The sequence below is a fragment of the Salvia splendens genome, chromosome 22 (genome assembly GCF_004379255.2).
Source record: "Salvia splendens isolate huo1 chromosome 22, SspV2, whole genome shotgun sequence".
NCBI lineage: Eukaryota > Viridiplantae > Streptophyta > Magnoliopsida > Lamiales > Lamiaceae > Salvia > Salvia splendens.
The window spans coordinates 21,867,049-21,880,282 of NC_056053.1; the positions used below are offsets into that span (position 1 = coordinate 21,867,049).

General features: G+C 34.1%; 1 protein-coding gene and 1 pseudogene across 1 annotated transcript; both read left to right on the forward strand.

The window, feature by feature from the left end:
* Positions 1–4,844: 4,844 nt before the first annotated feature.
* LOC121787994 lies at positions 4,845–8,834 on the forward strand (annotated as a pseudogene).
* A 1,011-nt stretch (positions 8,835–9,845) lies between these two features.
* On the forward strand, positions 9,846–11,958 carry LOC121788023. Its single transcript, XM_042186873.1, has 2 exons — positions 9,846–10,776; positions 11,698–11,958. Exons 1-2 carry the CDS (start codon positions 9,879–9,881, stop codon positions 11,733–11,735), a joined length of 936 nt encoding a protein of 311 aa, XP_042042807.1. The 5' UTR covers positions 9,846–9,878; the 3' UTR covers positions 11,736–11,958.
* Positions 11,959–13,234: the final 1,276 nt, after the last annotated feature.

Consider the following 13,234-nt stretch of genomic DNA (forward strand, 5'->3'; position numbering starts at 1 on the left):
TATTTTTAGAAGAAGTAGAACGACATCGTTTCGAGATTTTCAAAGCCTATTTTATAAAATTGCAATTTATTAAAGTAAAAAATAAAAATATATTCCTTTCTCGTATGTTTATTTCTATTGATTCCGGTCTCTCCAAAATTGATAAATATCCACCACCGATTTAGATAATTGGTAACTTCCTCGACGTACGGTACATAGTTTACTTTAGGAAATTGTATTATTAATATTCAACGTTTCAAAGCTTACGCTCATAGCTTTGGACTTAGTTATGGTCCCATTTAACCAGTCCAGCTTTTGGCATAATTACGTAGCCTATGTTGTTAATAATATTAGCCTCGATCATTGACTTTTTAAATAAAATGCTTTGATTACTGTTACGGTACTATATCGGGAGTGGATCCTCTACTATTTGAGATTTTTCTTCTCTTATTATTTGTTCTTTTATTTATATTTTGCCTTTATTCTCTCACTCATATAACTTACCGATTGTCTTATCAATGAGAGGTACTATTTATTTTCCAAATTGAAGAATATAGATGACTCATTATAACTGATAAGCTCATGAATTATTTACCGTATAAGCTCATAAATTACCTAATCGTGCAAAATACTATAAATAATTCTATCACTTAATTACATTCATAAATTATTTAATTATCAATAGAATTATATTTTAAATAACATAAAATTATCACATTATTCAAGATTATATTGTAAATGATACTCCCTCCGTCCATGAAGAGTATGCACTATTTCTTTTTTCGTTTGTACCCAAAGAATATGAACATTCCAATTTTGGAAACTCTCTTCTCTCTAATGAGATAGGATCCATTCTACACTAACAATACTTAAAAAACTTTCTCTATCTATCTCTCTCTTACGTTACCAATAATGCATTAAAACCCGTGTCGAACCCAAATTTCGTACTCTTTGGGGACGGAAGGATTATAAATTATCACTTAAAATTTTACACTAATGATCACATTGTACAATCTAGTGATAATCTTATTTAGGACTACTAGCATATAATACTCCCTTCGTCCATCAATACAAGGGGAGTTTTGACCCGACACGAGTTTTAATAAATGTAGTAAAAAGTTGGTTGAAAAGATTAGGGGAAGATGGATCATACTTTTATATATTATTGCTAGTTTTATAGTAATAAAATGTGAGTGAGATAAAATTGATGGAATGTGAGATCCATTACCTAAAGTAGTAATAAGCAAATTGAAAATTTACTAATAGACAGAAGAAAATGGCAAAATGGGAAGTTTATTGGTGGACAGAAAGATTATATGAATTCTAAGATTAGTTAAATCGGATATCAGGATAAAATTATTTTTAACAAACTTGCGAGATTAGTCCAACATTAAGCGAAAAATTATATGTTACTCTTCAATTCATAAACATTACAATAATTTTGAATATTGTGATTTTAACTCCAACTCTACGCCAGTATAATAAATAATTTCTGAGCTTATACAATAATAATGAGTTATATTTTATCACCACATTTTTAAGCTGAAAATAAAAAGTAGTAGCACCCTTATTGATAACAAAATCGCAAGTTAAATTATGTGAAAGAAAGAAAGCAAAAAATGAAAGAATAAATAAAAAAATTAAAAGATTGAAACACTAAAATCCATACTAATAGTTCTATGAAATTTAACAACAGAAGGATCTGAAATAAACCAGCTCACGTTTGAACTAAATGACTAAATCGGTGAGTTATAATGAGTGAAAGAATAAAGGCAAAAAATAAATAAAAGAAAAAATAACAAAAGAAGCAAAATCACAAATAGTAGAAAGAAGAAAAACATAACAGCTCATATATTGACTAAAACTGCGTCGTATTATTCCACAACACCCTCTGCTGTATTTTAGCCACAGCAGAGGATCTACTCCCTACTTTATCTAAGCTTTCTGATTTAAATACAGATGAAGACTAGCTAAATTTTTTTTTTTTAATCAAAAAAATGAAAATTAGTTGTCTTGTGCGTGCTTGCGTGTGTATTATTAGAACAAGTAAGTTCTAGTTTATCCATGTTACTATAAAAAAAATGATTGAATTGACTTTTGGAGAGTTACTAAAATTCATTTAAACAGTATGTACCAATGAACTTTATCACAGTCAACAATAAAAGCATTGGAGTTGAAAACACTAATTAAATAGTTTTTCGCATTAATTCTTCAATTGTCTTCTCTCCCTTCACTTTCCCGAAATTATGACCACATGCATTTTGAAACCTTAACATTATTAAGAGAACAAAATTGAATTACTATAAATTAATTTTAGAAATGTTCACGTAATCATAAATTTAAATATCATGTTTCAAATCTTGATAATATAATCTAATAATTAATTACTGTACCGTAAAAATAGATATATACTTTAAAAAGTTACCCCCTCATAGCAAGCATCCCGGGTGAAAACAAAACAAAATTGTAGTATATAGTAAAATATTTAGTGATTATTTAATTACAAAGTCGATTTCGTGAATTGATCATTTATCATAGTTAAGTTGAATACTAGAGTCGTTGTACATCACTGACTTTATTTTCTAAATTTTAGATAGGTAACTAGAAACAAATACTTCTTTCCTTCGTGATTTAAAGATACGTTTATTTAACTTTGTGAAGAAAAAAAATAACAAAGTAGTCGTTATTTTATAGACATAAGTAATTTTCAGTGTGGCGGCGAATGGGGAAGATGAAGAGGTGAGAAAAAATGAAGGTAAGATGGAGTGAGTGTTCATACATAAAATTGGGCAACATGTTAGAATTAATTAATTGTACCATGTGAATGATAGATTGAGCTACAAATTTCAACTTTCTTGTCAATTTATTATAGTACAAGTTGAAGATGAAGGTTACAGGTGCATCATCCATTGACACTCTATACTATGTGTATTTTTTATTGATATAGTCACATAACCATTTATTATACTATGTGATTCAGTCCTTATAAGATATATGGAGAGTCATTAACTTAAGACTCGAGCAAGATTCTTGGCAATTTAATCCCACTAGTGCACTTGTATTATATTCAACAAGGTCAACGGTTTCATTTGAATTAGATGAAAATTTTATGTATAATTTGAGTTAAGGTTATTTAACTATAAGTAGGGATGGGTGGATGGATGGATGCAGAAAATAATAGTAGGACTAATATTTTTAATTTTATGAAAAATTATATTTTTCAGATTATTAATAGAGGTTTTTATAAATTTGAAAATTTTATTTAAAAACTATAATACAAGCCCCTTGCTTCCCTTCTTGGTGTCTATTAGTGCAGTACATGAATTTTCAGCATTTTCAAAATTTCTGATTTTTTGTTTGACCGAAAATTAAGCTAACAAATTAAAACTTAGTATTTAACAATCAAAATAACATCATTTTGATTTTAATAAATTTGGGAGAAAATAAAAAAAATACTAGTGAAAGTTTGTGTATTATCGACAAATAAATCATTGATTTTTAAGAAATGAGAATGTTGACTAAATGACAAGTATTGCTCATGAGGTCTCGCAAGTATTTAAGAGCATACCAAACTTTGTATAGTGAATATGTATTGCACATTTTGTATCCACATGTGTTCATAATGTTAGTCTGGTCCTAGCTTTCAAGGTATGTTGAAATTAAAAATAAAAATGTAATTAGTTGATATTGTTTTCCTTTATTAGTTAGTGTTTAGCATTTCATTTGTTTGTATTTGTGTCTATATATAAGGCCTTCTATTTTGCAATTAACTTCTTTCAAAATGTAGTCCATAATGAAAATTTCTCTTTTTCTTCTCCACTCTCTCTATCGAAAGTTTTCTCCAATTTTGGCAGTTACTTCTTCCCCCTCAATGGAGGTTTCTCAATCCAAATGAATTCACCATTTTCAACAAGGTAGAAGACAAAATTGAAAATTAAAGAAAACTACACAACAATGAATACCAAAAATAATGGTCGCAAATGATGTGCACATGTTACTATATACTACTCCGGATTAGGGTAAAATTACTTTAGTTACTTTGTTATTATTCTACAAAAATAGAAAATATACATACCAAAAAATTAAGTGGCGATAATAATTGAAGCCAACATGATTATTTTGATAAAGATTGATAATTAACGAAAAGAGAAAAAACTCAAATGTCAAATGATGTGTCACAGCCAAACTTTCATAGTTGAGCATTAAAAGACAATCTATCACGATTCATCATGTCTCCAAGAAAATAGTATACGGAGTATTATTTAAAAATTTAATTGAAAACAATTTGCTGGTATTCATGTGTACCTCTCATAATAATCAATATAAATATACCACTACTATAAACGGAGATGCTTAATATGAATACTTGTACAATTTTGTATTTATGTTATAAAAAAATTTGTTCCTGAAATTTTTACTAATAATTTAGAGTTGCAATTTAGTAAAGTTGGTAGTTTATTCTATTCTAAATCAACCTTAGTTTTTTATTTGAAATATAATACACGCATGAGATAATTTGGATATGAACTTATGGAAAAACACATAAAATATTGGATTATACAAATTGATGTAAAAATTATGAAAATACGTTAAAATAGTGTGAAAAATTACTGAATAAATTGTAAATAAGACAATTGATCATAAACTTTGACTTAATAACATGAAATTTAATTAGGCTTGTACTGATTTTCAGAGTTGGGCTTATGTTTGTAACAAACAAAAATGTTGGATTTTTTGTATGTATTCAATTGGGCCGAGCCCAACTTACATATTCAAAGGATTCATCTTTAATTTCGCAGAGCTGGTAAAATCAACAGAATTGAATTGAATGATTGATCAACAAACTTCAATATTTAATGCCTGTGAACCTCAAATACTGATTTCCTCATCACAACCAAAGATACGCTGCCACCACATTACGCTGAGTAAAAAATAGACTGAACGAATCATGTACGGCTCATTTGTCTCGAGGAATCTGAGGAACAAAGCTGCTTCAATCTACTGGTTTAGCAACTCCAATCTCTCGAGGTAACTCAAAAAACTGGTGGATTTGTATATGGGCTGTGGCGTTTTATTCGAGAAGTTGTGTTTTTTGAAGGATTTTGTTAGTTCTTGAAATTGGAAGGTTGATAAAAATTGAATCTTGATTGATTTGGTTGTGAATTGTGGTGTTATTTTGTGTGTATGGGAAAGAAGAGTATCAGATTTATTTATTTTATTTTTAGCTTTATGTTGTCACATGTTATGAAGAAAAATGCCAATTTTTCTGTTGGCATGTGATGACTGAATTCGAAAATGAAATTTGCCATTTGATGAGTGCTATTAAGAATTGTCTGGTTGCAGATGTGTTCATTCACTACCATTTGCGACTGTGAAAGCCGAGGAAGTATCAGCCTCTCAGCCAGCTGAAGTGCTCAATTTAGGTACATAATTTGGGAAGTGATTTAGTTGAAAATTCAGTTTGAATGTAGTCTAGTTCTTTCTTCACTGATAATTCTCTTATTCACCTTTAGTGTTACTGTAATCAGAAATAAAGATGTGGTTGTGTTGATGAAATATGTAGTGTTACTGTTATCAGAAATGAAATGCATTTTATGTACTAAAATGTAATGTTACTATTATCTGAAAAAATATAGTTTAGTTATCACTTTACTGAATAACCAGTGCAAGGAAAATGGACAAGTTCTTCTACTTGGAATACCATCCCGGATCCTCTGAATGGCGAATCTTTCATTAAAGTTGCTGAAGTGAATCAGAATGAAATAAAGGTAGCCTTACTACCTCCTTTGTCTTGTAACTTTTGTATCTTGCATTCAACAAGTGAGGCATTAGTGTGGTGAAGTTGGCTTCGGATCCTACTAATCTTACGTTGTCGAAGTATCTCCCCTGAAGATGTTCTTACCATTGATGATTTTTGCAGCCTTTTGTGGACAGCTTGGCGCAGTGCCCAAAACATGGTTTACACAACCCATTCAAAGCACCAGAAAGGTTATTGCTGATTTATCTCTTTGCCCCTTTGATTTGGTCTTTTTTTTCCTGTGTTTTATTCATATTCTTCCTATCTTTGCCTTTTAGTAGATGACAGTTTGTTTCCCATGCAACTCGGTTTCATTTACCAAAATTGAAAATAAAAAACTTATGCCTCAGGTACCTCATGCTCGGAGACGTAACGACAAAAGCAGCTCAGAAGCTGGCCTTACCTGAGGTTAACTCCTAACTCAAGAAAACTAGGGAGTTATACCAGAAAACTGATGACTTCTAATTAAATTCGAAAGAACATTTGCATTTTGTTTCTAGGTTTCTGACTTTCTTTCTTCGCCAAGCTGATACAAAGGTGTCTCCAAAGAGCTACCAGCAAGCTTTATGGAAGTTTTCGTTACACAGAAGTTTTTGGAGAACTTTTGTGGTGATCAGGTACTGCAGTTATCCCGTTCAGTTTTGCATTCGACCTTACCAGAGATCCCAAAATTATTGCTTCATATTATGAACTGTGCGATTCATTTGAAACTGGCAGGTTCGGTTCCTGGCTAGGTCGTTGGAGTACCAGGGAATCATCTAGGTCAGCAGAGTCACGGTTTTAGGTGGCCATATGGCCCGGTGAGTCCTATTTTTTCCTTGTTAAATCACAATAAATATGTTATTTTCATTAACTGAACGTTATGCTAAATGATTTTTGTAGGTTGCAATTATCACTCCTTTCAATTTCCCATTGGAGATTCCGCTTCTTCAGTTGATGGGAGCACTTTATATGGGGAATAAGCCACTTCTTAAAGTTGATAGCAAGGTAAGGGGTCATATATATTTTGAAAAAGAAAATTATGTTACTCGGTTTGCATATATATCAATTTTAGAGCGATTGAATATATTCAACTTTTGATGATTTGATGATTTTTATGTATGTAGGTCGCTATTGTTATGGAGCAAATGCTACGTTTGCTCCATGATTGTGGGTTGCCTGCGGAGGACGTTGACTTCATAAACTCGGATGGAGTTACTATGAACAGAGTTCTCATGGAGGTATATGCTAGGGAGACAACTACAAGAAGTTCTCTTATGCATTCGATCAATGAACATTTATACTCCATTGTTGGTTATTGAGAATGTCAAAGCTTTTGCGAGAGAAATAATTGTTTCCATTGTTATGTCATATGCTTTTTCAATAGACTTTACATTAGCAACAGAGTTTTTCTTTAACATTTCTTATCATTAGGGAAAACCGCGTATGACTCTCTTCACTGGTAGCTCGAGAGTAGCAGAGAAATTAGCTCTTGATCTTGGTGGGCGTATTAGACTTGAAGATGCTGGTTTCGACTGGAAGATTCTTGGGCCTGACGTACAAGAGGTTCAAAACTACATTTCTATGCTTCCAAACTTTGCACTTAACCATGCAACTTTTAGTGTTTTTAATCATTTTGAATTTCTTTTCTTTATTCTTTAGGAGAACTATGTTGCTTGGGTGTGCGATCAAGACGCATACGCATGTAGTGGGCAGAAGTGCTCAGCACAGTCGATTCTATTCATGCATGAAGTAAGCTACAACGAGTCTTATGCTGATAACTTTTGCTGAAATGTGCACTTTTTAAAAAAAAATAAAAATTCATTGACACTTAAACTTCAATATCACTTATTTTTTCCCTTGAAATCATCTTTCAACTATTCATGTCTTCAACAGAATTGGGGTAAAAGTTCGGTCTTGGAGAAACTGAGCGGTCTTGCTGCTAGAAGGAAGTTGGAGGATCTTACAATTGGCCCTGTTCTTACTGTAAGTACTCGTCTTCCCCATTCATCCCTTGTTTCACTATATACTGCCGGCTATATTTAGTTATACGATTAAGAGTGAAAAGAATTAGTAGATCTTGCTCGAATTTCAATACTATAACAATATAGCTTCAAAGTTCACTTTCTTACAAGTATGTGTTGTTTTCTGTATCGGTAACGTGTATGTGTTTCTGCTTGTAGGTAACAACTGAAGCGATGCTCGATCACTTGAACAAACTACTCAAGATAAAGGGATCAAAGCTTCTTTTTGGTGGCGAGCCTTTACAAAACCATTCTATCCCAGCAGTATATGGTGCCATTAACCTACTGCTGTCTTTGTTCCACTTGAAGAAATATTAAAAGACGTGAACTATGATCTCGTAACAAAAGAAATCTTCGGTCCATTCCAGGTATGATAACCAGGAAAAAGCTTTAAATGGTGATGTGCATTTAGTGCTTCAACTCTTATTTATATGTATCACTATTACAGGTTGTCACGGAGTACAAACAAAACGAGGTTCCATTGATACTAAAAGCACTTGAAAGGATGCACGCGCATTTAACAGCCGCGGTTGTTTCGAATGATCCTTTGTTCATACAAGTAAGATTAAAATATCTTATTTTTTCGTGTATCATATTGGAGTATTATATAAATATTTATTTCTTATATTATTTTTTGTAGAATATCATTGGAAATTCGGTGAATGGAACTACATATGTCGGATTGAGAGCAAGAACAACGGGAGCTCCACAAAATCATTGGTATACACATTTTGTTGTTCAGATTTTATTCTTGAATAGTTAGTTTTATACTTATTCGTATATTGCTATAGGTTCGGCCCCGCTGGAGATCCTAGAGGAGCTGGAATCGGAACTCCAGAAGCAATACGACTCGTTTGGTCGTGCCATAGAGAGGTCATTTACGACAATGGCCCAGTCCCACAAAATTGGAGCACTCCACAACCAACTTGAAACAAACTATCATCTTTGTTATTCCCTAGAATTGATTTCTAGACTATAACTGCAATTTTCTAAAACCCCTGTGTACTATGTTGATTTATCGATTCAGATAACATCACTAGAAACTAATTTTATTAGATTGTAGTTTGTTTTCAGCTACTATATATTCTGCTAAGATATTTGCAAATACTCTGGTACCGTTGGGGATGGCGGGTGGCATCGAATGCGTCCAAACCGTGCATTGTGAGGCTCGGGCCATAAAAATAAGTAGGGGTGTGGTAGATTTTTTTTATCAAATTTTCAAATCTATATATACCAACAAATTGCACTTCCATCTCATCTTCTGCCAACTACAATAAAAAAGAAAATGAATCCCAACCTTCTCGGGTTCAATCTTGGTCCAAGAATTCGATAATTTTGCAGGGTTTTCGAAGCTTCAAAGTATTCGTCATCGATCTAAATACAATGATGGAGGAAACTTTCAACTTCGTCTCTTCAAAAAACACACAACAAAATCTACTTAATTAACACACAAAAAAACATTGCATTGCATTGCATGTATAATTTGATCCAGTGGGTTTTTTCTTTACAAATGGTTATATAAAATACTTTAAATTTCCTAATGAAATACTACTATTACTAATTTTGATAGCCCATAATAACAGCCCACGGCCCATTAACATGAAACCTTAGTCCACATCGCGGTTGGTTCCTCCCTATGTGTAGACAGTAAACTGCTTTTTCTGAAGCTTAAACCACCGCCGCCGCCGCCGCCGCCTTCTATCGTCGCCGTTTCCCCTTCGCCTCAACCGCTGGCAATTTTCCACCGCCACCAATAAGGAACTACTGCAACGAACTTTATTTTCAGTCACTTGTCTAAAGTTCCTCTATCTCTCTTCAAAATGACTTTGTTGGAAGTGATAACAAAAGCTTCGTCTTCAATTCCAACTCGACCCGACGAAGAAACCGATTACCCGATTGTGCTCAACCCGGAGCCTGTTCTCATCAAGCTGAAGCCCGAGTCCTGCGCCCAGCAAGCTCAAAACTCTGTGAAAAGGTTACCGGCTGGGAAATTTCACAAACAGATAATGAGCTTATCGAATTAGGTCACAAATTCTGCAAGGATCTGAGGAGGAAACTGAAAAAACACCAATTCCTTTGGTAAATCCAAGTTCGTGGGAATGGTAACTTCGCATTTGGAGAATCTCGCAAATAAAGTTGGGGTTTCTGTTGCTGCTGATAAAACAGAAGGTGTGTATGTCGGTAAATTGGTGGAGAAATTGGGGCTTTTTATGGGTAGGGATGTTAAGGGCTTGATTTTGGAGGGCTGTATTAGTTTGGAGGTTTGGGATGTGTTGGGGAGTCTAATAGCTAATGGGGTTGTTGAACATGCTTCTACGTCGAACTTGGTTCACAAGTTGATCGAGAAAAGGAGGTCGGATTTGGTTGTTTTGTGCGTGAAACACTTGTTGGACCTTCAGGCTTATGACTTGATGTGCATTTTGAAGTATTTCTTGATGCTGCCTGGTGATGGGTATAGAAGCCTGTCGAGTGTGAGGGAGGATTGGGAGAGGCAAGCGTCGTTGGCGATTGAGAAGGCGAGTGGTAAGGGCGTTAGTGGGCAAAATAAGAGCTTGGCGAAGGATGCTGCGGTCTTGATCATGTTGGGACATGATGGATTCTCGGTGTCTGAGCTGTGCTTGCATTATATTCTCGCGTCTGCAAATCTTGATGAGGTTATTTTCGCAGCTTGTGCGAGTAAGTTGAATGGTGAGGAGTTGAAGGCTTTGATTCAGTACTTTGGGAAGTGGCTGAGGAAGTATGAGAGGTTTCCTCAAGCTGGTCCTTGTCCTGGATCATCTGCATTGGGTTTAACGGTTTGTGATTGGATTCCGAGTCTTGGAAGCGTTGTCAAATATTTTGGTTTTGTTGTGGATGAGCATTTTTCGTCTTTGGTTTTGCATTCTGAGTTCCATGAGCTGAGATCGTTAGAAGAAGTTGTTGGTTCCTTAGCTATTGAGGCCAGGCTTTGTGGTACTTTGGCAAATTTGAGTGAGAGGTTGATCATCGAGCGCCAAGGTATGGATTCATTTATATGTTGTGATTTTCTATGTATGCTGCTTATTTTGTAGTCTCCAAATGAAGTCTCACATGACCTACATGTCAATCTGCTTGTGTAAACCTTGCTAATACAGTGTGCTGTTTATGTTTATCTGAAAATTTTACCACTCTGATTTCAAGTGTAGGTACTATTTAATGATGGCTGTCATTTAATATTCCCTTTTCGATAGAAATTGTTGGGTCTTTGTTTCTAGGATCTACACATTATACAAACTTTTTAGTATGAAGACTATATGAACTACTAAGTGAGAACCCTCATGTGCACATTACTCAGAGAAGATATGACTCTAAACCATCAGATCATGGATGTCTTCACGTAAGTTAGAATTGGTAATTAAGTGAGCGAATTTGTGATATCACTAAATGAGTTGTGTATAGCTTATTTATTGGATTAAAGATAATTTAGGCAGTTTGAGACTTGAGAGAGAATATGCAGGATATAATATGTGGATGTTCTCTGCTTAAGGGTTCTGTTAATTATGGAGAATATCTGGGTCTTGAGATTAGTCTTATCTTGAATCTTGGATTCTTGATACAGAAAATTGTTTTATATTTTGCTTCTCATGCTTTTTCTGCAAGTGGTATTATTATCCTTCAATAACAGTAGAACTAATCATATTTTCTCATTAGAAATACGCCCCATATCGAACTTCCATTAACATGACCGAAGTAAGATAACCCCACCTATGGAAGTTATTCTCTTTTGCTTCAGTTTACTTTCCCATGATCTTGTTTCTTCATAATCCCTTTCAATGGGCAGCTTTTTGATTAATTGCTTTTGCTTCAGTTTACTTTCCCATGTTTGTATCTGGTTATGTGCAGCAATATCATCTTTTGCTATCAAACGAACTTGCTTACTAAAAGGAATCTCTTTTGCAGCATACGACAATGATTCTTTGGGGAATTTTGCATTTTGAAGACGTTTCAAGGGATTTCGGTTTTGGCATTGCATAGAGCTGTGGAGCAATCCTTTTACCTCTCCCTTTATGGAGAAGATTTTAATTCCTTATATCATACGGATCTCCTTGTAGTAGTATTTTTTTGGCTTCATTTTGATTTCCAATCAATTAGAAAAAACTATTCGAACGAGACACCTATGTAATGGAGTGTTGTTAATTATATCAGGAAAAGCTTGAAGAATGGATGTGCCTCATTTATTAGTTTCACTTGATTTGTTAGAAATTGAAGCTCTTTCTACAACATATGCACTGCCTATCCAAGATTTTGACGAGAGGTGGGTTCAATAAGAATCCGGGCTTTGCGATAATGGTTGCGAGGTATTTGTTGGTGCTAGCTAGTGCTGCCGAATGCATCGACAGTAAGGGACAATGCAGTTGGGAACGGTGAGAGAGAGAGAGACTGATAATAAGATAGAATGAATTAAATGATGAATATAGAGAGAAGTTAAAGATACATAGAAGCATCATAATTGGTGTCGAAACAACATGATGCAACGTTGAGAAAGGGTTGAAAGAGTTTCGTACCGCAAAGTAGAAAAAGGCATAGTAAAACTTTTGATTTTGTGTTTTAATTGAGGAAATTCTTAGGGACAAAAGGTGATTCGCTCACCCCAGGCGCCCCCATAACCCGGCCCGACATCACTATGGAGGGGTTCAAACACGGTACCCTCAGCGGCCCATTAGGTGGGAGGAACTTACACTGGTAACCAGCACACAAGGAGCCACCACAGTGGTGAAACTCCCACACTGCGGCTGCCAGCATTCGATCCTGTCTGCTTAGGGACAATCTACCACCCAGGAACCAACTGAGTTAAGCCCGTGCAGGCAAATTGAGGAAATTCTTGATAATATGAATGAGTCTCTCTCGACTCTTGGCATTAACCATCTATACACACAAATTTTGAAGGCCGCATCATGTAAATTTTGCGGATTAGTTTTATCTTTATTTTTTTGGAAAATTTTGATTTTGTGCGTAAATGCGGAAAATATTGATATCATGTAATCATCCTGATTTTTATTACTACTATTATTATCTGTTACAAATTTGTTAAAGTAGTGTAATTATGTAGCAGAAAATAACTTTAATAGTAGTAAAACAATATTGAAATAGCCCTAAAATTCATTGCTTGAGACCCCACTCCTCGAGAAAAAATTCCCTAGTTAAGGAATACCAAGGTGGCAATCCTATTGGTATGTCACACTAATAAGATTTTGACATATGGAAATATTTATTCTCTCAATTCCAACTAGATAAATAAATTATGGAAACACTCTTAATATAACCTCACACTATTAATTATATAGAAAGTTTCTGCATGTTCCATATATAATACATGCACTACGTATTTACACATAAAATAAGTATTCCATTATCGTTTCATACATGCATTCATATAATACAATTAAGGTGCAATAATAAAATAAATCAAGATAATATTTTAAATCTTTCCTTTTGT

Excerpts from the sequence above, each read along its gene's own strand:
- LOC121788023 (XM_042186873.1), top strand. The coding sequence starts at position 9,879 with ATGGTAACTTCGCATTTGGAGAATCTCGCAAATAAAGTTGGGGTTTCT. Across the intron at positions 10,777-11,697 it reads GTTGATCATCGAGCGCCAAG|CATACGACAATGATTCTTTG; the intron begins GTATGGATTCAT and ends TCTCTTTTGCAG.